Here is a 27,293-nt window from a genome sequence, read left to right as displayed (position 1 = left end):
GGCATCTATGTAGATTTTTTTTTTTTTTTTTTTGTGCACAACATTGTTTGAATTGTAAATTGAGACGTGCACTTGTCACAACAAGCATGGATGAAATATACAATATACACGCTCACATTAATTGAATAAGTACAAACAATAACCAATAACTAAGGACATATTATACCCAATAAGAAAAAAGTTTTTTGGTAATCGGCGCCCATCTTAGTATATACTGCAAGAATAAAAAGCATTTTGGGATTCAAAATAAACAAAAGAAATTCCCACCATATTCCTTCAAAAGAAAAGTATAAGAAAGCACATTTATGCAAACTATTTAGTTTTGCCCAAAGACATTTACATTTTGACACTTAAATATTCAAAAAATTGCAATTCAAAAACATTAACTGCATCTCCTTGTAGGGACTGCATTGAATTATACTAAAAAATTATAAATATCTTGCAAAAATACATTTATCTTATTTTAATAGAGTAAATAATCTTTAGTGTAAATTATTTTTTTTATATCAAGATGAGGTCTATAAATGCACTGATCTAGATGTAATAAATGCTTACCAAAATCCTTATTTCGTTGTTTCGCAAAAAAAAAAAAAAAATTCTATAGACCTCAAGTATGCAAATTTTAATCCAATTGGATCCTAATCAACAAGCAACTAAAATTAACTCAAGATTTTGAAGCTAGCTCCACGAACCTAGACTTGACTTGGAACTCATCCTGATGGACCTGGTCCACCAATTGGGTTTAGATCTAGGTCTAAATGCTGACCTCTAAATCTCATTCTAATTGAACCCATTCTGATGTAACCAAAAAAAAAAAAATTCCATTCTAAATGAACCCGGGTCAATCTTTGCCCCGAGCCAATCCTAATGAACTTGCAGCTTAACGGTCCCTTTCACTCGGGCGCGCTGATCGACGAACATACCCCGCGAGCACACCGGGCCATCCTGTAACACCATCACAGACCGTCCAACCGGTGGATCCCGGCGGAAGCCTTCGACCTGAACAGGTTACCTACCGATGACAGGAAGGCGTTGGAGCCTCCAGCCTTCTTGCCGTCGCACCAAAACGCCATCGCGCTCTCCTCTCCTCTCCTCTCCTCCCTGTTCCTCCTCCGACTCCAAACCCTCCTCCCTTGCTTCTCTCCTCCTAATGCTTCCTTCCGTTCCCCAGATCCCTTTGCTCTCCTACGCCGATCGCCGCCGGTAGATCCCGTTTCCGATCCGATGGCCGCCGGGATGGATCCGGCCTGGGGAGTTCGCAGATTGCTCGTCTTCCTAGTCTTGATGTCGTCATGCACGAGGGTTCACGTCGCCGCGAGGCCGGACAAGGAAACCAGAGAGAAATTCTACGGAGAGCTCGCCAAGGGGGCGTCGCACAACAGCTCTGGGAAGGGAAGCTTCGCCGATATGTTCGATCGCGTGCTCGATAAGGAGTTCTCGGACGCTGATGATGCGTCTGAAGGTAGGGGGATTTAAATATTTTTTCTCATTTTCATCAAGAACCTCCGAATGTGGCCTTTTGTCTTTGTTGATGGCTTCAAGATTCCGAAAATAGGGTTTTGTGCGATCTTTGGACATAAGTTTGATACCAAGATTTTTTAAAAAGCTGACCAGATGCGGAATATATATATATATATATATATATATATATATATATATATATATATATATATATATATATATATATATATATATATATATATATATATATATATATATATATATATATATATATATATATATATATATATAGAAGTAACATTTGCTTCAAGAGGATTAGTAGGTGATTAGGGGAAGGATGGAGGTCGGAATTGAAATTTAACATATGAATATGAGGCCATGGGATTAGAAACTAGTTTCACTACTGCTAGTAAACTTCCATTCTTGTTTTTATTGGCTTCTAGGTTCACATTGTTCAGATTGTTAACTGCCTGCTTTTAGAGTATTTTCTTATCTGTGTTACTTTTTGAAAGTATAGATTTTTGTTCTTTGTGTTGAGAAATTCTGCAAAGTTGATTGGTCTGTTTTTTGACCTCTGCTGTTACTAGCAATAGAAATAACAATGTCATATTTTTATTAGGATGTTGCGACATTAGTATATAGTCAAGGTCTTCAGGACGTGGTCGGGTCTCCGAAACTCATCCGCGTGGGAGAAAAGAAGAAAAAAAGGAAAGAAAGAAAGATGAAGAAAAGGAAAAGTGAAAGGAAATAAAAATAAAAAAGAAAGAAAGAATGGAAGGGAGAAGAAAAAGAATGGAAGGAAAGAAGGAAGAAAGGAACGACAAAGAAGAAAAATGAAAGATAGGGAGGGATATGAAAATGAAAGAAGAAGAAAAAGGAAATCAAGGAAGGTAAGGAAAAAGGGAGTAAAGAAGGAATGAAGTAAAGAAAGAAGAACAAGAAAGAAAGAAAAAGAAAGGAAAGGAATGGAAAAAAGAAGGGGAAAGAAAAAGAAAAAGAAAGGAAAGAAGAAGGAGAGCGAGATGAAGCATACCTATGGGACACGCGATCGGGACTATCGCTGGGCCGGAGCGGGACAGTTGGACGTCCCATTCCATGATGAAACCGGGTCACCCCCTTCCTACGAGATTTAAAACCTTGAGTATAGTTATTTAGAAGGAGAGACTCTTATGTCTTAACATAAGAACACTATTTTGAATAGAAATTTTTTAACTCGAGCTAAATTTTATTTTCAGTGCTCAAAGCTGTTATCTACTAATGATTATTCTTCCATCAGAAATTTATTTCTTGTCAACTATGGAAACTTTGTTTAAGTCTGAATAAGTGTGGTTACATACTTGATTATGAAATGACAGGTATACAAAAAGGTCTTTCCTATTTAAGAACTTAAATGGAAAAGTGTTTTTTGAGAAAGACTCTTAGAAAAAGCAGAAGCAACAGCAAATACTGAGATTTAGAAGCCCATTTAAAGTAACTTGATTTTTTGGAGTGTCTCTATGTGGATCTGCTAGTCTTATATTCTAAATCGTTTGTTATTACAAGTGAAGGAAAATGAACTTTTGTGAGAAAGCAAATCTCGGGTAATTTTCTTCACTTTTGTATGAAACAGGGTATTTTTAGACCACACTTGTATTTGTGATGCATGATACACTCTGCTACTCCATCTTGCATCATTGAACTCATAACTTTATGCTGATGCATTTGAGCTTGACCTTAGCACTACCATGTCCTGTCTTTATCATATCAGCATATCTACCGACTGCAGTTTGTACTTAGATCATGTTTTTTTGTTATATCGTTTCTTGTTATAGATTTTGTAGTGCTGATGTGCTGATTTTCAAATGTTTGTCAGGAACTGATAAAAATAGCTTCAATAACAGCGTAGCAGAAAATCAAGTAGGTGTGACTTTCCCCTTATCCCCCCTATTTACTTGTATTTTTGTTGCCAAAGCTTTGTAATGTAGAAAGTAAGTTGTTTATATTCTTCATGATCTCAAGACATTCCAGCATGATGTAATTCTAAAAGTTTAAAGATTGAAAGGATATTGCATCATGATCTTAAGGACTGCAACGATCAATACATTTCTGGTATTACTTGGTCTAACCATATTAATCCAAACTGTTTTTCATATATGTGGAAAAAATGGAAATTAATGAATTTCATCTGCAGAATGGAAAGCAAAAGTACACTTGAAAAAGACAAGGCATGCTCAATCAAAATTGTACTTATAAAGGGTATCAACCAGCACATCGGTGTTTTATAATACCTGCATTTATTGTGGCCATACACTTTCTTTCACTATTCTCTGTGGAACAATGTTTCATGAAGAAAGTGACCATCTAGTTTTCTTTTTCAGAATATGCTACAGAAAGTTCTTAATGGTAGCTTGCAAGCACAAGAATTGACCAAACGATAATCTTTTTTTTTTTTGCCCACAGTTGCATGTATCTCCCTGTGACCTACTTTATAACGTGTTAGCACTTACTAATTTTAAGGAATAGTCATATCCATCACTGGCTCCATGTTGGCATTATGAGTACTTTACAATGTTCTATTTTCCATGATTTTGACCAATTGATTAGTTATTCAAATTGTGCAAGGAATCATAAAACTTCAAAATCCTTCTTGTCAGTGGCTCCATGTTGGTATTACAGTACTTGACGATGTTCTATTTTCCATGATTTTGACCAATTGATTAGTTATTCAAATTGTGCAGGGAATCATAAAACTTCAAAATCCTTCTTGTGTTGATCACTGCTTTTTTCATAGTTTTTATAAATATTCAGTCTGAGGAAAAATATGAAATAGTCCGGCGCATCCTTATATCTCAAGGGACTCTTTCTTAACCTCAAAAACCAGTGCATAAAATTCACTTGATATATTTTTTACAAATTCCCTATCAAGGATAAGGGTGACCCATGAATTTCAAGTTCGCACACGTGGTGTATGAGTAAGTCAAAGTGCAATTTATGCTTCTTTGTTTTATGATGGTTGTAACAGGTAAGGTTTTTTTTTTTTTTGGATATGGCTGCTACTATAAGTCGATGATATGAGCTCGGGCTTGTTTCCTTTAATTAATGTAGCACTTGCTTGCATGACTATGATGCGACTAGGAGAGAAATGAGTGGAATGGCTAGGTTCCCTATCTTGATATGTTCAGTTTAAGAGTCCAAATCCATCAGGGATTGGCTACCTCATGTTTTCTAGTTCTCTTTTTCAAATTCTTAGAGGACAAGCAATAGCAAAACCTGTAAATATGTAGTGCCCTAGAGGCCATATATCCAAGTAGTCAATATAATAAAATCAACCTAGTGGCTTTTGGAGGTTTTGCCTATCTTGGTATTAGAACACCAATCTTGTGCTACACCATGTTTCGAGTGATTTTTGGGGTAAATAATTGATGATCCAGAGTTGCAACTTGAGAATAGGCTTGAATCAAGGCTTGAAGCAAAGGCTTAATTTATTCAAGGACTTCCTTCTATCAACCCTTCAGGCTTATAACTCAAGCCTTTGACTAACCTTAGTAAGATCTTTGTGAATCAACTACAACATTGGTCACCATTGCGATTAAGCCAATTGAACAAAAAATGGAACACTTGCAAGATCCATGCTTTGATGCACAAATCAAGGTTTACCGTATCGGTGCGTACAACTTTATACCATGCGTACCGGGTTCCGAATCGAGACTCGGTACAGGAGGTGTCTCAAGTCTTAGTGCACCGAACTGACCTAAGTATTGCCACTTTAACAGCATAGTACCGGTACGAGGTCTGGCATCGAGATGGCAAACCTTGATAGAAAGTATAGATGTCAAATCATCTAGCAATCTTAAAGTCAATATCTCACGTGCAAAAGGGAATCCAAACCAACGTTGGTAGTTTTTCCGGAGAGATATCACAAGTACAAAGGTATGAGTCTCATCATGCTGCTCTAATGAGAAAAGAGTTTGTTAAAGGCCTAATGATTCCGGCTGAGCTCCTTGAGTATGAAAATATGAATGGTAAACTTGTTCTGGTTGTCCAAATTTCTATGGTGATTGAATTTTTGATTGGTATTTTTTCGTAAGTGGGCATGGTTATAAGATTCATCATGAGAGAACCATGATAGTGACAGTTTTTAGTTGCAAGACTGCTGAAGGATCGGTTTGATGCAAAAGATGGTCAGTTTGTTGCATTAAGCAAAGTTTGACCATGAGGATTAGGTCATTTTGAAGGGGGAAGGAATGGTACATCCTATAATGATATCCTAATTTAGGATTGATTTGGTGTAGGAGTCTAGTTAGGAGTCCCAGTCCATTTGGTGATTGGCTATCTCAGTTTGCTTTTTCTAATTATTGTAGGACAATTAATGGTGAACCCTATGAATATGTAGAGGCCACATTTTCAAGCAGTCATTGTAATAAAATAGCCTCCATGCTTTTGGAGGTCTTGATCCCCTTGAAATGGTTGAGTACTTCTTCCTGCTATTATCTCTTATTTTTTCTTTCTTTTTCTATTTATTGTAGGACAAGTAATGGTAAATTCTGTGAATATGTACTGCCCTAGAGGCCACAATTTCGAGCAATCACTTTAATAGGATTGCCTACATGCTTTTGGAGGTCTCGATCCCCTTGAAATGGTTGAATATTTCTTCCTACTATTATATCTTATTTTCTCTTTATTTTTGGTTGAAATAGCATTGATTGGGAATTGGGTTCTTATTAGGATAAGAAATGGTTTACCATTTGGCATCATATGCTTTTCTTGAAGGTACCTATGAGAGTTCATTATTTTCAAGGGAAGGAAGGTGATAACTGAAGTTTCAAAAGTATATATCTTAAGCTTACTTTTCAAAAATTAGGTCCCTATAAATTATTCAATTTAATTTACGAGCGAAGTGCTTATACCTGTGTCATCTTGCTGCAAGCTGAAATCGTGGAGAAAAAAGTTATAAAGATGCTATTATCCATCCTAAAAGTCCTTGTAGAAGCTAATTCTTCAAAGAACACCTGCTAGGACCAATTCAATAAGAACTAGGTGGATGAAGCAGACACATGCTTTGAAGTGTTGCGTGATTGTCTGAGATTAAAAAGGGGGAAAACCTATGAGCATAATTAATAAGAGTAGCATTGCCGAGATTGGTATACCAAATTGGAAGAGAGTAGTTAGAAATGGATGCATTAGACAAGCCGTAGGTAGTGCAAAAATAAAAAATGGATGGAGAACTAGTTTTGTTTGTAAGTCACCGTGAACAATGACAAGACGAGGCCTCCGTAAGGAGAATGTTGCAGAAATACAGATATACATGTAAGGGTAGAGAAAAAGAAACCCTATCAATTTTTTAATGGGCATTCAGAAAATGTATATGGTAAAGCCAGCAGATGGAGAGTGTAGCTCTTGGTAGGTGTGAATGGCTGAAACTGATTTTACATGGTCTGTTATGAGCATGTCATTTCTTAGAAAACAAAATCCTCTTTAACTTTTGAGCGATCCCGATTAAGCATGCGTATGTGGGATTTATCTGGTTACATTTCTTGCGATTTCATGAACATCATTTATACAAATAATTTTCTTGAAGAAGATATCTACTAGTCCAAATAAGGGGATTTTCCATCCATTTAGTTCACTTATACCTAACCTTAGCTCTGAATGGCTTAGATTTTTTCTACCGATTCACTGATTTTTTTTCTCTTTTTGCATATTACACTATCATATGCCTCTATTAAATACTGAACACCCCCCTTATGCATATTCTCAAATCAAGCCAAATAAGCTTGTGCTCTATTCTCTTCAACACCCTCTGGCTTTACTTGCAAATATGCATTAGGTTAGGGGGGTGTAGTAGGCAAAAGTTCTCCTTTTAATTTAATCTTATCCCTCCATAAATAACACATACTTGTACTTTCTCAATTTTCTGTCATATGCAAATTATTTTAAGAAAATATATCACATGTTTGCACAAATCGTGACCTAGCCAACTACCTTGTGTATCTGCAATATTATGTTGGTTGCACTATGAACCTTGTATATCGCTATCTTCTCACGATATTCAATTTTTGGACCAGTCCATGGTTTGACTTCTGATATTACCAATTGAGCCATGCATTAACATTTTGTGCTTTTCAGGCTGTTTTGGAGACTGTAGCTATTATTACTCATGACAAGGCAAAAAAAAATGATACTCTGGAAAATGAGGGTTCTGATGACATGACGACCTTGATAGACAGAAAGGTCTGCTGATTTCGTATTTAGCTCACTGTAGATAAGCACATTTCATTAATAATTTTATGCTTAAGGTGTCTTGCTTCCGAGTTATGAATTTTCTGAAGAATTTTTGCTTTGCTTGCCTCTTCATTTTGTGGCAGGACAATGTATTTGTGATGTCGAATCGTAAATCAAAATATCCAGTGCTTCAAGTAGATTTAAGGTCGATATGATTAATTTTATTGCGTGGGCTCAATCTGATTTATATATCTAGCATATATCTTACTGTGTTTTCCTAATAAAGATTTTGGTGATGATACTTTCTTGGGTAACATTGTTTAACATTTTCACCACTGATTTAAGCCTTGTTTTGTGACAACGCATACTTGCAGGTTGATTTCTGATCTGGTGGTTGTGATTGTTTCAGCTACCATTGGTGGTATTACCTTTTCCTGCTTGGGACAGCCAGTAAGTACTCATATGATATCCTTGAATCATGATTTTATCTCATTGCTGAATGCTGGGAAGTCATTTCAATAATGATTCTGTTATTTTCACAGTGCTATTCCTTTAAAGGTTTAGTATTAACTTTATAATTATGATTGCAAGGTCATTGTTGGTTACCTTCTTGCGGGATCTCTAATTGGTCCAGGGGGCCTGAACTTCATCAGTGAAATTGTGCAGGTAATTTTTTAACCATTTATCAGTGATTTCTTTTGTTTGTTTCTGGTTCAACTGCATGCTTTTGAGCTTTCATCCGTGCACAAAAACTCTATTCCTAATATTCACTGGTCTTTGCCTTAATCAAGTCCAATTGAGTGATCCTTCCAAATTTTCCAGTAGTGAATCTGTATCATCCTCTGGATGTGGTAAAACGTTGAAAATAATTAAAAAAGCAGCATAGTAGCCAAGTCTATCTTTACATATACATAAAAGGCACAATCTTTTAAATTTGTTATATTGGTTAGATGTTCATATGCTTCTGTGGTTGGTGTGCTTACATGCGCATCTTAAATGGATTATATGTTAAGATCTTGCATAATAAATATGGAATATATCTTATTCAATTGCCATTTATTGAAAGAGATAAGTAAATCGACAATGTCTCAATGAGGTTATGATACCAACAACATTGTGCTTTCTTTGTAGAATGCTAGATAAGTAATATGTAAGAAGTCAATTTTTCTTATGGAAAAATGATGGATCCCGCTATTTGGGTAGCCATCGACTGCGTGGTCGACACGTGGAACGCAGCGCCGGGTTCGCAGGAGGAAGAAGATCACGCAGCGATGGGGCCGGGAGCGAGAGGAAGCACGATGACGGGCCATGCACGTGGGTTCGTCGCTAGCAGGAAGTTCGTGAAACTGGGAGCGGAAGCCATGCACGCAGACTTGGCACGAAGTCGTGGGCGTGGGAAGCGGTTCGATGCCATGCACGCAGGTTCGGCACGACGTCGTGGACGTGGGACGAGGAGCAGGGGCGGCCCAATGCATTTTGGGGCCTAAGGCGAACTCACTAAAGAGGATTTTTTTTTAATAATAATTTTTTTTAATAAGTATAAAATACTATAAAAATTTATTTAAAAATAATTCGTCTAACTTTTTGAGATGCAAAATTACTAATCAAACTTTTGTACTCAAAATTCATTAAAATATCATTTTCAATTGATAATATAGCTAAGGCAGTGCCGAACTCGATGGTGGGAGGCGGTGCCGAACTCGATGGTGGGAAGCGGTGCCGGAGACTGACTAGCCAAGTAGATGAAGCCAAGTTAACTAGCCGAGTAACTAAGTTACTAGCTAAGCAAGCCAACTAGTCAAGTAGGCAAGTAGCCAACAAATGGACAATCAACAAGACAATAGTGTTACAAACACCAAGTGGGCCAAGGCCCAAGTCCCATGCTCTCTCTGTCTCTAGACTCTGCGTCTTAATTTATGAACCGTTCCTTCTTGGATACCCAGTAAACGGGCTAAGATCTTTAATATCAGAAAATCTATATGTATTTGATAAGCAGAAAAAAAACTTATGGAACTTAAAGGACTCAATAATTGAAAAACAGATAAGAATATCTCATATTATTTCTGTTTGGATGGAAGATCCCCAGAGAGCACCTGCTGAAAACTTTTTATTTTTCTTCAAAAGAAAATCACTTCATACCCAACAAAAAAGAAAAACAGAGGAGAAGATAAGCTCTCTACGTTCTGTTCTTTCTTTGTTTTTGTAAAGACTTATCTTCCCTCGTTTCCTTTCTTGTTTAGTTCTTTGACACCATTCCACAAGGAAAATGAAGAGAATGGTAAATACCCGTGAACAGAGAAGACATGGTTTTAAAATAGAGCAATGATGAAGAGAAGTGGAGAAAAACGCAACAAAACTCACACAAATGGATCCTTGGGAGAGTTTCTCCAAAAGCTTCTTATTTCTCCCATTCTTTGGCCTTCTCGTCTCCTTCTTTCTCCTTTACTTTGGCTCGTCGGATCTGAAGTATCACAGCATTCAACAACATTCAACAAGTACCAGAAATCGAACAGAGTCTATCATCAACAGGGAAAAAAAATAAAAACTTAAGATGAGGAAAGAAATAAAGGATTCAAATGCACTCGTAGATGTACCATGATTTCATCAAAAAAAATGCACAAATTTCTCAAGATCCCACTCAAGACCAACCAAAACTCAGAAATCATTGATTATATCACCAAAAAATGCAAGAGACATCATATTATCTGGTGTTTACCTCTCGAATTGAAGCGGAAAATCCTGACAAGGGCCTCAAAGATGAGCACTTTAAATCCTAAATCACGGTGAGAGCACAAGAAAGGCATCAATCCCACAATACTTACCTTGCTTGTGCCTGAATTTGCCCGATCCCTTCCTTTCGAGTGTTGGCAACACCACCACCTTAGTTCTTCTCGCTCCGAGAGGTTCACCTTGCTTGTGGCCGGCCCCCTTCTTGACAATGTGGCACTGGGTGCACTTGGTCTTGAAGATCTTCTCCCCGGCCTTCGGATCACCGGGAGGATCCTCCGCAAATGACGCCATTTGAGATCTAGAGGGTTAGGGTTTGCTTCGCTTCTACATGGCAAAGACCGACTACCGCTCCCCCTTATATGTGTTCGTTGAAATTATTAAAATACCCTTGCTACCTCTTGAAATGGCATTGGTCATCTATTTTATTGTAATAGAAAATTTGAAAAGTTAGGGGTATTTTAGGCATGAATGATGGTTCTGGAAGCTTGGGCCGGGGAAGCGGGGCCTTTCTTTGGGCCGAGGCCTTAGGCGACTGCCTATCTCGCCTAACAGTTGGGCCGGCCCTGACGAGGAGAGGAGATGGATTCTGAATCATTGGGGGGGGGGGGGGGTGCGTGGACGAGGGAGTGGATGAGTGATGGCGAGGAGTTGATAAGTGATGGCTTGAGTCTCTCGTGGGGAGGGGGAGGAAGTATTTAATGGAGTGAACTATCTTGGGATTGATGAATGTGAAGTAGAGTATTTGCCTTGCATGGGTTTTCTCTCACCCAAAGAGAGTTATTTCATTTGAATGTACAATGGTTCGTTCTCACCCGTTGTAGTATACCAATTCTCTCTTTTTCTGTTCGACTCCATCTCTGGTTGGGACCTATCAACTAGTATTAGAGCGGGATGTCTAACAAGAAAAGGATCGAGCGATTGGAGGCCGAGATGGGCGTGGTATAGGAAGAGCTTTGCAGCTTGGACATGCATGTGGAGGGACGCTTTCTGAGGTCCTGGAGGCTATCCGCGGCCTCCAGGTCTCCGTCCAGCAACAACCACTGCTGGAGACGCCAACCTCGTTCCCTCCTTCACCTTAGGGGGAAGGTCATGGGCGTTTGGAGGACCACGCTGGAAACCAACGCCACCCGAGAATGAATTTTTCGCGGTTCATCGGGGACGATTGAGGGAATACCAACAAGAGTTTGAAAAACTAGCCAACCGGGTCCGTGGTTGGCCGCAAGACGTGTTGATTAGAACGTTCGTCAGAGGACTCAAGGAAGAGATTGCAAAGAAGGTACGCATGCGGCAACCCCATTCTTTGCGAGAAGCCATTACGGTTGCTCGAATGTGGGAGGAGAGGTTGAAGCAAAAGCGAAAAGCAGCCCATAGTGGTGGACTTTCGAACCCGTCTACCCCTGCATCGCGGCTTTCCGCTCCAGCACTGATCCGACACATATCATGGGAGGATATGCAGCAACGACGGAAACGAGGACCCTGCTTCAAATGCAATGGGAAGTTCATTCTGAGGCATCAGTGCAAGACTCTACAAGCCTATCTAATAGAAGCAGATCGCGTGGAGGATGTGGAAGGACCCAGCGGGGGCGAAGTCAACCATCACGACGATAGAGCTAGCAACCATTAAAGATTATCATTGGAAAGCGAACCTTGTGGACAAAGTTTTGGCTGAAAAGGGGGAGGGATGATGGATCCCGCTATTTGGGTAGCCATCGACCGCGTGGTCGACACGTGGAATGCAGCGCCGGGTTTGCGAGAGGAAGATCACGCAGTGATGGGGCTGGGAGCGGGAGAAAGCACGACGACGGGCCATGCACGTGGGTTCGTCGCTAGCAGAAAAGTTCGTGAAACTGGGAGCGAAAGCCATGCAAGCAGACTTGGCACGAAGTCGTGGACGTGGGAAGCGGTTCGACGCCATGCACACAGGTTCGGCACGATGTTGTGGACATGGGATGAGGAGAGGAGATGGATTCTGAAGCAGGGGGGGGGCGTGGACGAGGGAGTGGATGAGTGATGGGGAGGAGTTGATAAGTGATGGCCCGGATCTCTCGTGGGGAGGGGGAGGAAGTATTTAATGGAGTGAACTGTCTTGGGATTGATGAACGTGAAGTAGAGTATTTGCCTTGCACGGGTTTTCTCTCACCCAAAGAGAGTTATTTCATTTGAGTGTACAATGGTTCGCTTTCACCCGCTGTAGTCTACCAATTCTTTCTCTTCTTCCATTCGACTCCATCTCTGGTTGGGACCTATCAAAAAACTCTTATGAAACTTAGAAATATATAGAAATGAAGAAATAGGCTAATTGGGATGAAGGTGAGTTCCTCCAACACCTGCAACTTTTGTAGATGAACCATCTGTTGATGATATGGATTGAGTATCTAGACCCTGGGGATTGAGTATCTAGAGAACAGACAGTGGGTTACTTAGAGTGCAATTGTGGCTCATGCAGATGATGAAGTCGAAAGTTAGGCTTTTCATTGTTGCTTTGCGCATGATATACTCATTTCTTGGGTAGTTAATTGTATCCTTCATTGATGAATGAGCTGGAGTGCGGGAGACAGGTGGTGTACTATTTGTCAATTCTGTGATCAAGTGAATATGTTTGTTTAGCTTTATGTTTGTTCTCTTGAAGGTCTGAACTCTGAAAAAAAATTCAATTGCGTAATTGAGTAGTTGAAAATGCATTTATCTGTTGATTCCTCTCATCCATGGCCACCCTCAGTAGGACCACGACCAGAACCTCCTCTACCATTCCTATTTCTTTGTATCGAGGGCTGTCCTCTTATTCATATAAATTTGTGTAATTCCAAAAGGTGCAATCCTTTGAACTCTGGGGTATATCTCATATAGAGAAGTCATCTCGTTGCTAGTCAAAATAGGCTTGAACGCTCCATATTCAGGTTTAAAACATGAGAAAAACCTTGGCAACCATAAATTCTTCTTTTTGCTTCCTATGTGTCTCAGTATCACTTATAAGTGGCAAATATTTACGAGTCTTCTAGAAACCTTACCAGAGATGAGTAATATTCAGTAATAGGCATATCTTCCTTATCAAATTTGAAAAATCTTTAAAATTAAAATACAGAGAGGCCCCACTCTTATTCGTGTCAGATTAATACATCATCCAAATGAACGCTTTGTCTTCTTTAATGCTGTGAGAACTGATTATTGGAGCTTATTTGTGTTATTCCTGCACATAATAGTAATCTAAAGAGGGTAGAAAATTCGTTTTTCTTTTGTCCTCTAGCCCTAAAGGACAACTCCTAATTGTTGCAATTATATTTTGTCATTTTTTTAGACAGATTTAATAGGCAATCTGATCCGGCATTAGCTCTGACTCCATTCACGCAGAAATCATGTGGAGAATAGCCACCATAACCACTTTCCTGCTGCTGAAATATCGTGGTTGATAATCTGCATGACAAAGCTTAATAAGTAACATTACTGATAGAGAAAGCATTCTATGCCTTCACTTTTGAGGCCAAAGGGGGGAACATTTTCCAGTCTCCACAATGTGATTAAGCTTCCACAAAGCAAATACGCATATCTGACCCATTTATGGGTCATTAACCCCTTTTCTTCTTGTTTATTGACCTAATTTGAAGAGATCTTGAACTTGCTAAGATGTGATGATGCTGATCACACGCAAACAAAGAGAAGAAAAGTGGAAAGACTGTAGATCTGCAATAAATCTTTTGTATTGCATGAAGGGACAAAAGAATCTCAACAAAGGACATAAATGATGACAAATCACTTTACAGGTGATCTGTCAGTGCTAATGGATACGGCCTGAGATCTCAATGTGGATATTCATCCACCACATGTTGCTTACATGCAGAAATCAGCATACGAGAACCCCTTTGAGGAAGAAAATAGTTCTATAATATAATGTTTTTGGTGTTTTATGTGCTATGATTTTCATCTTTGAGATAAAGGTTGTAGGCAAGATCTAAGTAAAGGTAAGTTCTATTGGGGTGACCACTTGTTTTATGCTAAAAAATGAATAGAAACAGTCAAAATGAATAAAATTTGAATTGTAGTTGTTTGTACCAAAATTTTATGTGTATAAGATAGTTGTTTATCTTAGTGGTATGGGTTACTGTTGCTGAAATGAAAAATGACAGCTCCAAAACCTGAGTAATATTTATCATCTTGAAACTGTAGTACTCCATTCTTGTGGCATGTCTGAATGTCTTTTGTTTTACGCCAGTGACATCTGCTTTACTGTTAAAATATTGCTAAATGAACTTTGTTAACTTCACTATAGGTGCTTCTGTCCAGCAATTTTGCACTGAAGTAACATCTGCTATCATTGTATTTAGTGTCATCTTTTGATAATTGCTATTTGCATTCAAGGTTGAAACTGTTGCACAATTTGGTGTGGTCTTTCTCCTTTTTGCATTGGGCCTCGAGTTTTCGTTGACGAAGGTAACTCATATTGAACTGAAACCCTCCGTGATTTGTTGAACATGATAGCAGGAAGTTAATGCATTCAATTGCATTTCACCAGAGCACTTATTCTAGTTTTAATGCCTGTCAGTTAAAAGTTGTTGGGGCTGTTGCTGTTCTGGGAGGGCTACTTCAAATAATTATTTTTATGTTCCTATGTGGCCTAACTGCCATGGTATGACATGATGAATAGTTTCTATGAATCCAGTTGCTGACTAATGCTCAAGGTCACCATTATGCTAATCTGATAGATAACTATTCTCCCTAAAAGCTTTAAATTGTTGACTGCCTGCAGTTATGTGGAGCAAACTTATCAGAGGGCATATTTGTTGGTTCCTTCCTATCAATGTCATCTACTGCAGTGGTGACAATTTCAAGTCTACCCTATATAATTTTGTAGGACAGTTTACTATAGTCTGACCTTCTCCTGTTAGTTCTAATACATTGCACTTAATTTTTATTACCAGGTTTCAAAGTTTTTAGTGGAAAAAAATAGCACAAATGCTCTTCATGGTCAAGTTACAATTGGGACTCTTATTCTTCAGGTTTGGTTTTGCCAGCCATCTTGCTACCAAACAATATTCTAATGGGCTGTAATTTTACCCTTCATTTACATCAATGCTGTTTTCACTAGTTATGCTACTACGATCGTTTCCAACTGTTCCTGTTTGATCAATAACTTTGCTAATGGGCCTCTGAAGAAGTTCATCAGTCATATGGCTCCCATCATTTGATCATGTTATTAGTGGATTCTTTATATGCTTGCAATTATTTGTCCACTTTTTTTTTTAAAGTTATTAGCTGGGTAGATATGAGTAATCATCAAATGCGCTGCACTGATGAATCATGGTTGTATTCTCAAGGCTGTCAGATAACAAAAAATAATGGTTCTCAAAGTATAAAGAATCACATCATGAATTGAAATATGTTTTCCAAGTTCGAAAGCTTAATTGAAGCAAGGTTTTAAGTGCTGGCCCATGCAGATCCATGCCAGTCAATAACAGCACTTGCACAGGGTTGACAGTCACTTTTTCAAAAATTCTTATTTATAAGAAGGATTTTAAGTCTTTTTTTTTTTTCAAAAAAAATGTTGTGTTACTGCTCGCTACATGCATTGGCACGGAACTGGCACATGTGCTCAGTGACCAGCACTATCACCTTCACCAATACCTGAAACCTTTATTCTAATGCACATCTCCATGCTTATGGTTTATTTCAGGATTGTGCTGTGGGTTTACTATTTGCGCTTCTTCCAGTTTTGGGTGGTAGCAGTGGCCTTTTCAGAGGAATAATGTCCATGTCCAAGTTGTAAGAGGATTTATTCTGGCGACTTGATATATTCTACTTTGATCTTAATGGCTTCTACAAAAAACGATTGCAATCTGTAATTACCTTCTGTAATTTTGCAATTAATGTTAATCAATATGAGAAAACTGTTTAGATATTTCATCGAATAAATCATCTCATATCTAAGATTAATTTTTGCAGTGATAATACTCAGATAGGAGGATTTGCAAACACTCTCATTTTAGCTGATGTTAGTGGTGTTCCATTAATTACACTCTATACTGAAGTACTGAAGACTTCATTCACATGCAGGTTGCTGGTGTTGTCCATGTTCATAACTGCTGCCTCCGTATTGTCTTGGTCTTTTATTCCCCGCTTCTTGAAGCTTATGATCCAGTTGTCATCTCAAGTGAGTGATTATCTATTTATGAATTCAAATTGTTTGGTGAGTTTGGAAGTAGAATACCTGCTTGAAGATGTGTAAGTGAAGTAAATGGAAGTCATACATTTCTATGTTACTTATTTGTTAACAAAATGCTAATATTGCATTTCTGTTTCTTCTTTGAGAAACTACATACGATTTCATGTGATTATAAGGTGAATAGTCTAGACAGAACTGTTTTGGTCTGGAATAAAACCTGAACAGTACCATGCTACACAAGATATCATTGTATTTTCCACCTGTATTTTAATTTATCTGTTTGTTCTGGTTTTCTGGTAATTTTCTGTGCATCATGTTGCTGCAATGTTTATTAGGCCTGTACATTGCTACAAGATCCCCATTGTAAAATATTTCATGTAATTTAGAAACATATTTTGCCTCAACAAGTCTGCATGATATTCGTTGACAAGCGCACTTGAAATTTGTTAGAACAATTTGTCCTGTTTGCAGGATCTTTCCTTGTGTGTATTTCTGCTCAAAGATTAACTGGGCTGTTTAGAAATTGGGCCTTATAATACAACTTGGGAGCATCAAAACTAGAGGAAGCCTACTTAGGATCAAAATGAAGTCCAGTAAAGTATATTCTGTTCATAAGGATCTCTGAGCTTTAATAATGAACGTAGGATGGTGCAATAGAGATTCTTTGATATCTATTGAACTGCCAGTTGTTTGGCTTGTTTAGCAATGTAATGGATCCTTTGGTTCTCATCCTGTTAAATCTAAGAAAAAACACAGTATGGTTCAGTAAAGCTTCTTTGATCCCCATGCAACTTCTGCCAGCTGTTTGGATTGCTTAACAACCAGATTGACTCTCAAGGATTCCTGGTTTTATATTTTCTTCATTTTTATGTTTTAATGTTTATCCATGCAGCACTTCTGACAGAGTTGTGTAGAAATTCTTTCTTAATTGAATTCTTTAAACATACTTCTGCACTTTTTGAGCCTTTTAAATTCAAATTTACAATTCTCTCTCTTAGGTTAATATTCTGCTAATTTTGCAGACAAATGAGCTCTATCAGTTGGCCTCAGTTGCTTTTTGCTTATTGCTAGCTTGGGTAAGTACACACTAATTGTTTCATAGCATCAAGTTTCATAGCTAGATGGCTTCAGTTGATTCAGATTCCTGAGAGTGGAGAGAGAAGAGAGAAAGAAGGCAGATGCATAATGCTTGAGTAGAGGGTGACAAAAAAGATTATGGAGTATTGATTTAGTATATTGGCTAACCTTTTTGCCATTCATTGCATTGTCGTGATGAGGATATGTGCTTATCTCGTAACTCATGCTGCTCTCACTATTTCATTTTGAGGTTATAGACTGCTTCAGGCCCGTGGTGATGATTCTACTCTTTTTGATGATGAATAGTTTATCAACTTTTATATGTTACTCCAAATAATTTTTTTTTGGTTTAGATTTTGGTGGAACCAGGATCTGCCAAACCAGGCTGCCCGGTTCAGGCAGTATCGAGCTGACCCGGTGTGAAACTAGGTCTGTTCGGCATTTCAATTCGGTTCCGGCCCCTATCGGCTGGAACCCCTACTGGACTAGTCGGAACCGGCTGGAACATGCCGGAACCGGCCGGTTTGATGCCAACTTGGTGTGAACCATACCAGCCGGTTCGCACCTTGAACCAGGTTGACTGTATTATTTTATAATTTTCACGTCACTACTTGATTTAAAGATATTTTATGTTGTTCTTTGTAGCATGCAATATCTCACTAATCATTTTATGATTTGTATCATTTTAAAACAATAAAATGCATCATGTAGGTTAAACCGGAATAATAGAAACATCAAAAAAACATCAAAAAAATATCAAGAAAACTTCAAAAAAAAAATTAAATTGGACTTAAAATTATTGAAAAACTTCAAAAAGAGTGGTTACCAATTAAATATTCTTAAAAAGTTAAAAAAAATTGGGCATGCTGGTTCTAAAACCGAACCATACCGGCCGTCAACCGGTATGGGTCCCAATACCGGTTCGGCGGTCCTAGGGTGGAACCTTATTACATTTTTAACAAAATATTATAGTATTTATACTTGTTCCTTCAACCCATTATTGTGCTTTTAGTCTCAAACATCTTTTTTTTTCAAATCTCACACTTCGTCCTATTTTCTCCTGTTTAACAAACTAAAAATTGGGCATCATGTAGGTTAAACCGGAATAATAGAAACATAAAAAAACATCAAAAAATATCAAGAAAACTTCAAAAAAAAATTAAATTGGACTTAAAATAATTGAAAAACTTCAAAAAGAGTGATTACCAATTAAATATTCTTAAAAAGTTAAAAAAATTGGGCATGCTGGTTCTAAAACCGAACCGTACCGGCCGTCAACCGGTATGGGTCCCGGTACCGGTTCGGCGGTCCTAGGGTGGAACCTTATTACATTCCTAACAAAATATTCTAGTATTTATACTTGTTCCTTCAACCCATTATTGTGCTTTTAGTCTCAAGCATCTTTTTTTTTTCAAATCTCACACTTCGTCCTATTTTCTCCTGTTTAACAAACTAAACCTTTTCTTTTTCTAGTTTTAGAATATAAACATGGTAGCCCTTAACTGATATCGTCAATCAAATCTTGGTATGCTTAGACCTTAAACCCGGGAACGCCATCATGCTAAATCTTTACAAAGGCTTTAGGAACATGAAATCCACAATGTATAGCAAGAAGACAATGATTTGTCAATCTTCATCCTAGTTTTTGTCCCCGGAACTGAATATACTCTAGTCATATATCGTGTTTATTCTTTAAATACTAGCCAATATTCGTTCTAAGCTTTCTTACTATGAGCATGACCTAAAATGAACCTAAAGGATGGTAACCTCTTGAACATAAAAAAGTCAGCACCAGCTCTCTGATTAATATAGTCATTACTTTGTCTTGTTGGAGGGTCCTAGCAAGCTGAAGGATACCAAAGAGCAAGAAAAATAAAATACCTTCCTTTTCTACCTTTGTAACGCAGAGCTAGTTGATTTATCATCTGTCAAATATACTCGATGTTACATGTCCTAATTGTTTTTTAATGCCTAATGGTTATTATGATTATTACCTGCTAATGTACTTTCTGTGGCAAATTCTCTCTCCTCAGTGCAGTGATAAGTTGGGCCTCAGTCTTGAGTTGGGGTCATTTGTTGCTGGAGTCATGATATCCACCACTGACTTTGCACAGCATACTTTGGAACAGGTGAGCTTCTCCTTTGTGTATTGTGTAAAGCCATACCATTCAGATTTGATCTTACTTTAAGATTCTTTTACGTACTCATTACCATTTGATATTTGTTGTTTGTCTTTTTTAATATTTCCCTTGACTTGGCAATTCTTTCTTTCGTTCTATACATCTTTAATTTACTTATTAGTTGTGCAGGAGCACATCCACAGTTGGGGCCATACTGAAATTATCCCTCATTCTTATCTTCTCTTTTGTTAACTCATAAAGAAGGACCAAGAGATGGAACTATAAGGACGTGTTGGGTTTTGTTTCTGCTTTTCAAAAAGTTCTTACGAAATAAGCAAGAAGCTAGGTTTTCTAGCTTAGACTAAAAGCACTATTTTGACCTTTTCTTGTAGAATCACTTCTGGGACAATATTACAAACATCTATTTTTTGTAAAAAAGTACTTCTTTTGCTTTAAAGTTACAAAAGCACCTTCTTTAGGCAACACCAAAACCACCTGAGGAATCAACACTAAGAAATAATTGCTTTGTATTCTTATTATGCACCTTATTGTTAAATCCAGATGCCATAATCTGCAAATAAACTAAAGGACTAGGAACACTTAAAGAAACATAGAAATACCACTTCTTGAGCTCCTCTTAGTATAAACCAACCTCAAACCTCATGACAAGAGGGTGTTGCAATCTTGATATCATTAATTCGCATGGTAATATAGCCCAACTAGGGTTTCTATTTCATCAATAATTTACGCATGTTCCTTGATCATAGTCAAGAGAGAAGAAAATGACTCTTCTATGGGGTTAAAGAAAACTCTATAATGAAATTCAGAGTCTACAATATGATATTGGTGAAAATACTGTCCTATAGTGTTTGTTTTTGTTAAGAAATTTGTTAGGTCCTGTCTAATTTGGATTGTTTAGTATATAGCTTTTTTTGACCTTTGTTCTGGAAAAGTAGTAGGAGTCAGCTATGGCATTGCTCACTTTTCTTTATTCAACTCAGACAAGTATAATTGAAGCATGCTGGTCATAAACATGTTATTATCAGAGATGAATTTTCGAGCTCCTTAGTTAAAGTGAATTGATTAGGTCATATTTAGGGCTGATTGGCAGCAGTTCATTCTTCAACTTGTATGCTTATTTTTTTTGGGGGTAAGTGGACTGTATGCTTTAAACTTGAACATCTTATTATGTTCATTCTGGGTGCACAATACATTATAAGTGATTTTATTTTTATTTGCTTTTCTGCATTGAAGGTGGAAGCAATCCGTAACCTCTTTGCAGCGCTCTTCCTTGCTAGCATTGGCATGCTCATACATGTACACTTTCTGTGGAACCATGTTGACATATTGCTTGCATCTGTCATTTTGGTTGTGATAATTAAAACAGTTGTGGTAACTATGGTGATCAAAGCCTTTGGATACAGCACCAGAACATCATTTCTTGTGAGTATCACTGACAGCACTTTTTGCTTGAACTAATTGCTGATCATATTATGATTCAGGATTCCTATTTGGCCCTTCACATTTACTTTATTTGATCTCAAAGGTGGGTTTGTCGTTAGCTCAAATTGGTGAATTTGCATTTGTTCTCTTGAGTCGTGCCTCAAATCTTCATCTTGTTGAGGTAATTTTTCTCACCCTTGAATGATTATTGAATCTACGAGATACTATATTTTACTTATTGTGTTATTTACTACTACATGTTTAGATTTTCTTTTTTAGATAATGGATTCTTAGGTCATGAATGTAAATATAACATTTTATTTATTTTAAAAGTTAAACATTCACCAAACATAACTTTGTAATGAAGTACCTGGACATCCTTAATATGCAAAAGGTGAACTTGGGAGCAGAAGCTTTAGATAATTTTGACTCAGACAAATGTTTTCTGAAAATTTATATTCATATGGCTATGCAGGTTGTTTTTGGATAATTCCATGATTTGCTTGTCTTTTGAAATTAAGTCCTAATTTTGTGATATTAGGGGTCTAGTTATTCAATGAAATTACACACAAACATCCTAAAATTACAAATTTGAAATTTTCTATCAGCTTTATTATCTGATTTTTCTCCTTTTTTTCAAATTTATATTTTTTTTTAAAAATCTGATAACCTTTTAAAAAAAAACCAAGATTTGGAATTTAAAATTTTAAACATGGAATATAATAAAATCATGATTATGAAATTATAAGCCTCCAAAGATTGCCTTAATCCTTGTCTGTTTTTGATCCTTCATGTTTTATTATCTCTACACTGAAATAACATGATAGACATTGTATGATACAGCATCTTCGAGCTGCTGTAATTTCTGTTTGTACATGGTTCTATGTGATTTTCATAAGATTTATGCACACATCTCTTCCTATGGTCACTTTGATATTAGCCTTGATTCGATATGTTATTTATTTAAGCTTTTAACTTTTTCTTCTTATGCATGTTTTCTAGCTAGTCCTTTGGTCTCTCAGACTAGGATTCTACTTACTGTAATTTCTGTTATACAGGGGAAAATGTATCTTCTGCTTCTGGGAACGACAGCTCTTAGTTTGGTATCTTTCTTCCACATCAACACACCTATTTGACTGGCGACATTTGTTCTCAAGGTTTATAATTATTTTCTGTTTTCCATTTGCTATAGGTAACCACTCCTCTAGTGTTCAAACTAATACCTGCTATGATGCATCTTGGCATTCTCATGCACTGGTTTCCTGCAGAGAGCAACGTGCAGAATGAGGTGCGTTCACTTGCTTTCTGTTATACTTTGAATATTAAGGTGTGGATGTATTCACTTGCTGGTATGTGTTATTTTGTGGCCAATAAACTTATTTACTGATCTAAAACCAAAACTGGGCTGTTTACATTACCTTCTTGTGAAACTTGAGAAGTTCAAGAATTGATAAGTTCATAATATTTCCTGGTTTTCTAGATGGTGTAGTAGGAAGTGGACAATGGCAAGGACCATGAATTTTATCATTATCCATATATTCATTATATCTAGTATGTTATGTGTTTGGAATTGAACTTCTGAAAGCATTGAAATGTCGAACTATGTAAGGTATCATGTTTTCATAAAATACTATCAATTTTTTTCTTTTAGGAACCTGTTTTAAAACGCTTTGTTGTGACTGAGATACTGAACAAATTATGTATTTGCCTGATGGTCATTCATGTCTAAAGTTGCCTAGTTTCTTCATATTTTCAGGATAAAGCCACCGTGCTTGAAGCATACAACAGAGCACTCTGATATCAGCTTCATGCAGTAGTGTCTCATTCAACTGAAGCCCTTATTAATATCCAATTCTCCAAGCAGCAATTTCACACACCAGGAATTTTGACTTTCCTCACGGTTTCAAGGAAATTCTTTAAGTGATAGGTAGAGAAGGTCCAAGCGCCTGATGAATCTAAGCGTGGCGATTGTAAACTAGAATTAGCTGCGACATATTTGAATTGTAAATATGCCAAATGGGCTGACAATATAAAACATTGTTTCTTGCAGCAAAGTGAGAGTTTGAAATTTAGTTCGAATTGGTACAGGAGGGATTTACAGGGGAAATATGGGTTTTAGTCCTTTGTGAGGGAGATGGTATATCAGGCCATCAAACTCATTTGGCGTTCTGTAGGCATGCGATGAACGAGTGATTCTTAAAAGAGCGATGTCTTAGCTGTAGTAGCAGCGGAAGCTCGTTTTATGAATCTTTTTCCTACTAATCTTGAATGTCATTTTCAAACAATTTAATAAATCTCACCTTCGTTCATTTGTGATCAAAACGTGGTATTTTTGGTGCCAGCAATCAGTCTGTTGGATTGCAATAGATATCCTCATGTCATAAATTTCGTTCTTGTGAGTGAGCCTTTGAAATTTTGATCTTTGTTTTAGTGCGCGTGTTTTGAGTACGCTGTATTTTTACATTTTTTACTAAAAAAGAGAGCTTTTTGTTTGTAAGCTAGATTATAAGCTGCACATTAAATCTTTGAAAAAGGATTCAAGTTGAATCCACGTTAGAACAATGCTGAGCAATTCAAAACAGAAGTCCTAATTGTTCAAGATAATCTTTATTACAAAAGAATGTTTAGAAACGGAAATTCATGAAGTTTATTGGGCTTCCCTCTATGTATCAAGTGGTGGATTGTACTAACAATATGATATTATATTTTACTACAATTTTATTATCAAAAGCTAGCGAATTTAATTTCAAATATGCATTAAGATGTCTAGATAATAATCAACAAAATTTTTGTGCATTCTGTAATATATTTTATTGTAATATGCAATTAATATTATTTATTTTGTACACGATATATAAGTGAGGGATCATCAAAATATATAAATATTTTTGTTTCTGCACATTCTATTATAATGTAGATCACCTTTGATGTTATGGATCGTAGTTTGCATGATCCACAATTTATTTGGAAATCTTCAAATTACTTTATCAAATATCTAATGTAAGGTGTATAATCTAACTCTTTGTTTATTTGTATTATGAAAATCATTGCTCCTATAGGTCTATAATTGAAAAAATGTCACCAACTCCTCTGGTGTGTTTATGCCTGAGACATGTTCATTCGTCCGCGTTTCTGCACTCCATATTTTGTATCAAGCATATTTCCTCACCCTACCTTTCCTTACTCCACGTCAGTTTCTCCATGTGGCTATTTACCACAATTTCAGAAGTTTGAATCCTTTTCCTAATAAATATTATTATTTATATAAATTTTATTTTTATTTAAAATAAAATAACTTGTTATTGGATGTACTATATCCTTGTAATATTGTGATTGACACTATGCTTCTGTCTGTTTACTTAGAATGATTACTACTGTATATGTTCTTAGATGCATTTTTGCAGCACTATTAAGACAGTCCATTTTAACACCATTATATGGTCATAAAGGATGCTTACTCTCAATTTAAAATTTTAGTAAAGTAGGAGCCCTCTCTATTAGATATAGCTAAAATAGAGGCTTGTGCTAAGCTCTCCATTTATCATGTGGACGCCTTTATAGATAATGCTATTAATATACTTCTTTATTTTAGATAATAAGCAAGGCTTGTATATATCGATAATTTATTTTGGATAATAAAGAGGGTTTTTATTTAATATAGTTCTTTATTTTGGATTCACGTCCTAGTTTGATTACTCTTGGTTGTAAAACCCTCAAGGCTTATGAAAGTAAAACTTTTGGAAGATGGAGCTTTTATAAAAAATTATTTACTATTTGGTAAATATAATTTTAAAGTATCATGAAATTTTAATATATATTTGATAATCAAACTAAAAAAATAATTTTAATATGACAATATGATATTGAAGAACATTGCATAGTATTGTGCAGTTGATTAGAATACAATATAATATTATGTATTATTATATTGTACAATATTATTATAATATAATATGATATGATAAAATATGTATTCAAATATAATATTATTGCAATAAAGTGCAATATAACATTGTATGCTAACATGCTATAGCATAATAATATAATATGACATGATATGATATGATATAATATAATAATGTATTATTCCATAGTATAATATTATTGTAATATAACACTATGTAATATAATATTATATAATATTATACAGTATAGTATAATAACATAATACGATAAGATGTTACATGATATGATATAATATAGTAATATATTATTATACTATTATAATAATATAATGAAATAATATAATATAATATAATATAGTATATGATATAATATAAGATGCAATTATGAGATTGGTTTGTGGGTATCCTGGTTGCTAGAAAATTTTCATTAAAGCTAAAGCGGCTTCCCAATATTCTCTAGAAAGTACTTCGGGGAAAGCTTCAAAATAGAGTTTCTCTCAAGTAAACATTTTCAACCTTCTAATGGAACCCAAATAGCTTCTAAATTTTTTACCAAATATCACTATACCATCTATAATTACTTTTAGATGGCTTGAAAGTGCTTTTGGATGGCTAGAAAGTACTTTCTGGCTTTTTAAAAGCTTTGCCAAACATTACCTCAGTGGATTATACATACATACATACATACATACATACATATATATATATATATATATATATATATATATATATATATATATATATATATATATATATATATAATAACAACTATAGTCATTATCAAACTTTCTATTCTTGATGGGAATATTATATGCATCAAAATATTTTAGCTTTTAATTAGTTTATAAAATCTTAATACCTTCCCTCTTGATAAATAAATTTCTTATTTTTGATATATGAATATCTTATAACATATTATTTAGTGTTACAATAAGTGATTTTGATGTCAATAGCAACAATTATTGCCATTTCCATCATTCTTAACTAAATATTTTTTTTCAAAGTTCGATTTTTTGCATCAATTTTTCCTAAAAAAATTGTAGAGTTTCAGGAATAATATTTCTATGAAGTGAAACATGAGTAAAAAATACTACCACTAGTTGTCTATTATTATCTATTATTATTACAACAAAGTATAAATTTAAATAACAACTTAATAAAATAATATATGGTTGCTATTTGCTGGTAGAAGAAGAAAGTTTCTACTCGATCATCATTAAAATTAATTACAAATAAAAATTTAGCCATTAATTTTCTATTTTTTATAATTATTATATTTAAAAAAAGTTGGGAAAAAAGAGAAAAAATAGTATCGGTACTGCATGTATTATACGCCAGTTATAATACTAAAACGGCTGCTAACGGTTTGACCCAGGGACCGTTCTAGTTAGGTCCTGAAGTCCTAAAAACCATTAAAAAAAAAAGGGCAACGCAAAAGAACCTGACAGTGGGGCCCAGTGTCGGACAACTCCTCGATTATCAAAACGATAAGCATAAAAAATACGCGGTAACGCGGCAGGCTCGGTGCGATTCATTTACTTACCGTGTACGTAGCTTATCCTTTGGATTTACTACGGTCTATGTTGCCTCATCTCGTGGGTAAGAAAAAGTTATACTTATTAAATGATCTGCCGTTAGTTATGTGCCTGATGCATCACAGACCATAGATCTTTTTTCTCGCATAGAACGTTTCTAGGCACCCCATTGCGAAGGACAGCAACAGTCGGCCGGTATCTTTTTTGTTTTACTTTGAGTACCATTCTTACCCTGGTGTCGGAGAGAGAGAGAGAGAGAGAGAGAGAGGGAGGGCCCACTTGTTTTCCTTTGTCTTCGCAATCCCTCCGGCTGTGGGCTACCACCGTTGCGTCCTTTCACGTGACCCGGCGTCCTTGTAGCTGGACCCCACCACCTCCGGGCCCACGTACGGCGGGAGGCTCACACAGCGCCGATGGTACCAATCCGTGCAACTTGCTGGGTGCACGGTGCGAGTTAAATCGGAATAGAAGGAGGATTTGGTGTAGTCTCACCTCCTTCTTAGCCCGCCCCTGGTGAACTATTTTGTTAACCTGCGCCTGCGGAAGATAGAGCGCGATTTGATTGAGGGCCCCAACGGGGACAGGGATGGACGATTGATTCGTGATAGAGTAGGTTAGTTAGAATGATGCATAGAGGCAGGGGGTTGCAGAGAGGTGCGAGGAAACG

At 36.5% G+C, this 27,293-nt stretch overlaps 1 protein-coding gene across 2 annotated transcripts; it reads left to right on the top strand.

Annotated features, from left to right (window-relative positions):
* Positions 1 to 899: 899 nt before the first annotated feature.
* On the top strand, positions 900 to 23,433 carry KEA5 (K+ efflux antiporter 5). Of its 2 annotated transcripts, none has more exons than XM_008781819.5 (19): positions 900 to 1,462; positions 3,314 to 3,357; positions 7,567 to 7,671; positions 7,806 to 7,867; positions 8,037 to 8,112; positions 8,254 to 8,328; positions 14,746 to 14,817; positions 14,930 to 15,013; positions 15,134 to 15,202; positions 15,306 to 15,383; positions 16,058 to 16,146; positions 16,438 to 16,534; positions 17,569 to 17,622; positions 19,657 to 19,752; positions 20,998 to 21,186; positions 21,290 to 21,367; positions 22,245 to 22,289; positions 22,379 to 22,474; positions 22,943 to 23,433. In XM_008781819.5, exons 1-19 carry the CDS (start codon positions 1,225 to 1,227, stop codon positions 22,982 to 22,984), a joined length of 1,689 nt encoding a protein of 562 aa, XP_008780041.2. In that variant the 5' UTR covers positions 900 to 1,224; the 3' UTR covers positions 22,985 to 23,433. The 2 variants fall into 2 exon arrangements, with proteins under 2 accessions (XP_008780041.2, XP_038978399.1); XM_039122471.2 differs by having other exon boundaries at positions 984 to 1,462; positions 3,314 to 3,361.
* Positions 23,434 to 27,293: the final 3,860 nt, after the last annotated feature.

The sequence above is a fragment of the Phoenix dactylifera genome, chromosome 3, assembly GCF_051530095.1.
Source record: "Phoenix dactylifera cultivar Ajwa chromosome 3, Ajwa_hap1_PhDact_Kaust_v1.1, whole genome shotgun sequence".
Lineage (NCBI taxonomy): Eukaryota > Viridiplantae > Streptophyta > Magnoliopsida > Arecales > Arecaceae > Phoenix > Phoenix dactylifera.
Note: the sequence above shows the minus strand (reverse complement) of the source record. Positions and strands in the feature narration are given on the sequence as shown.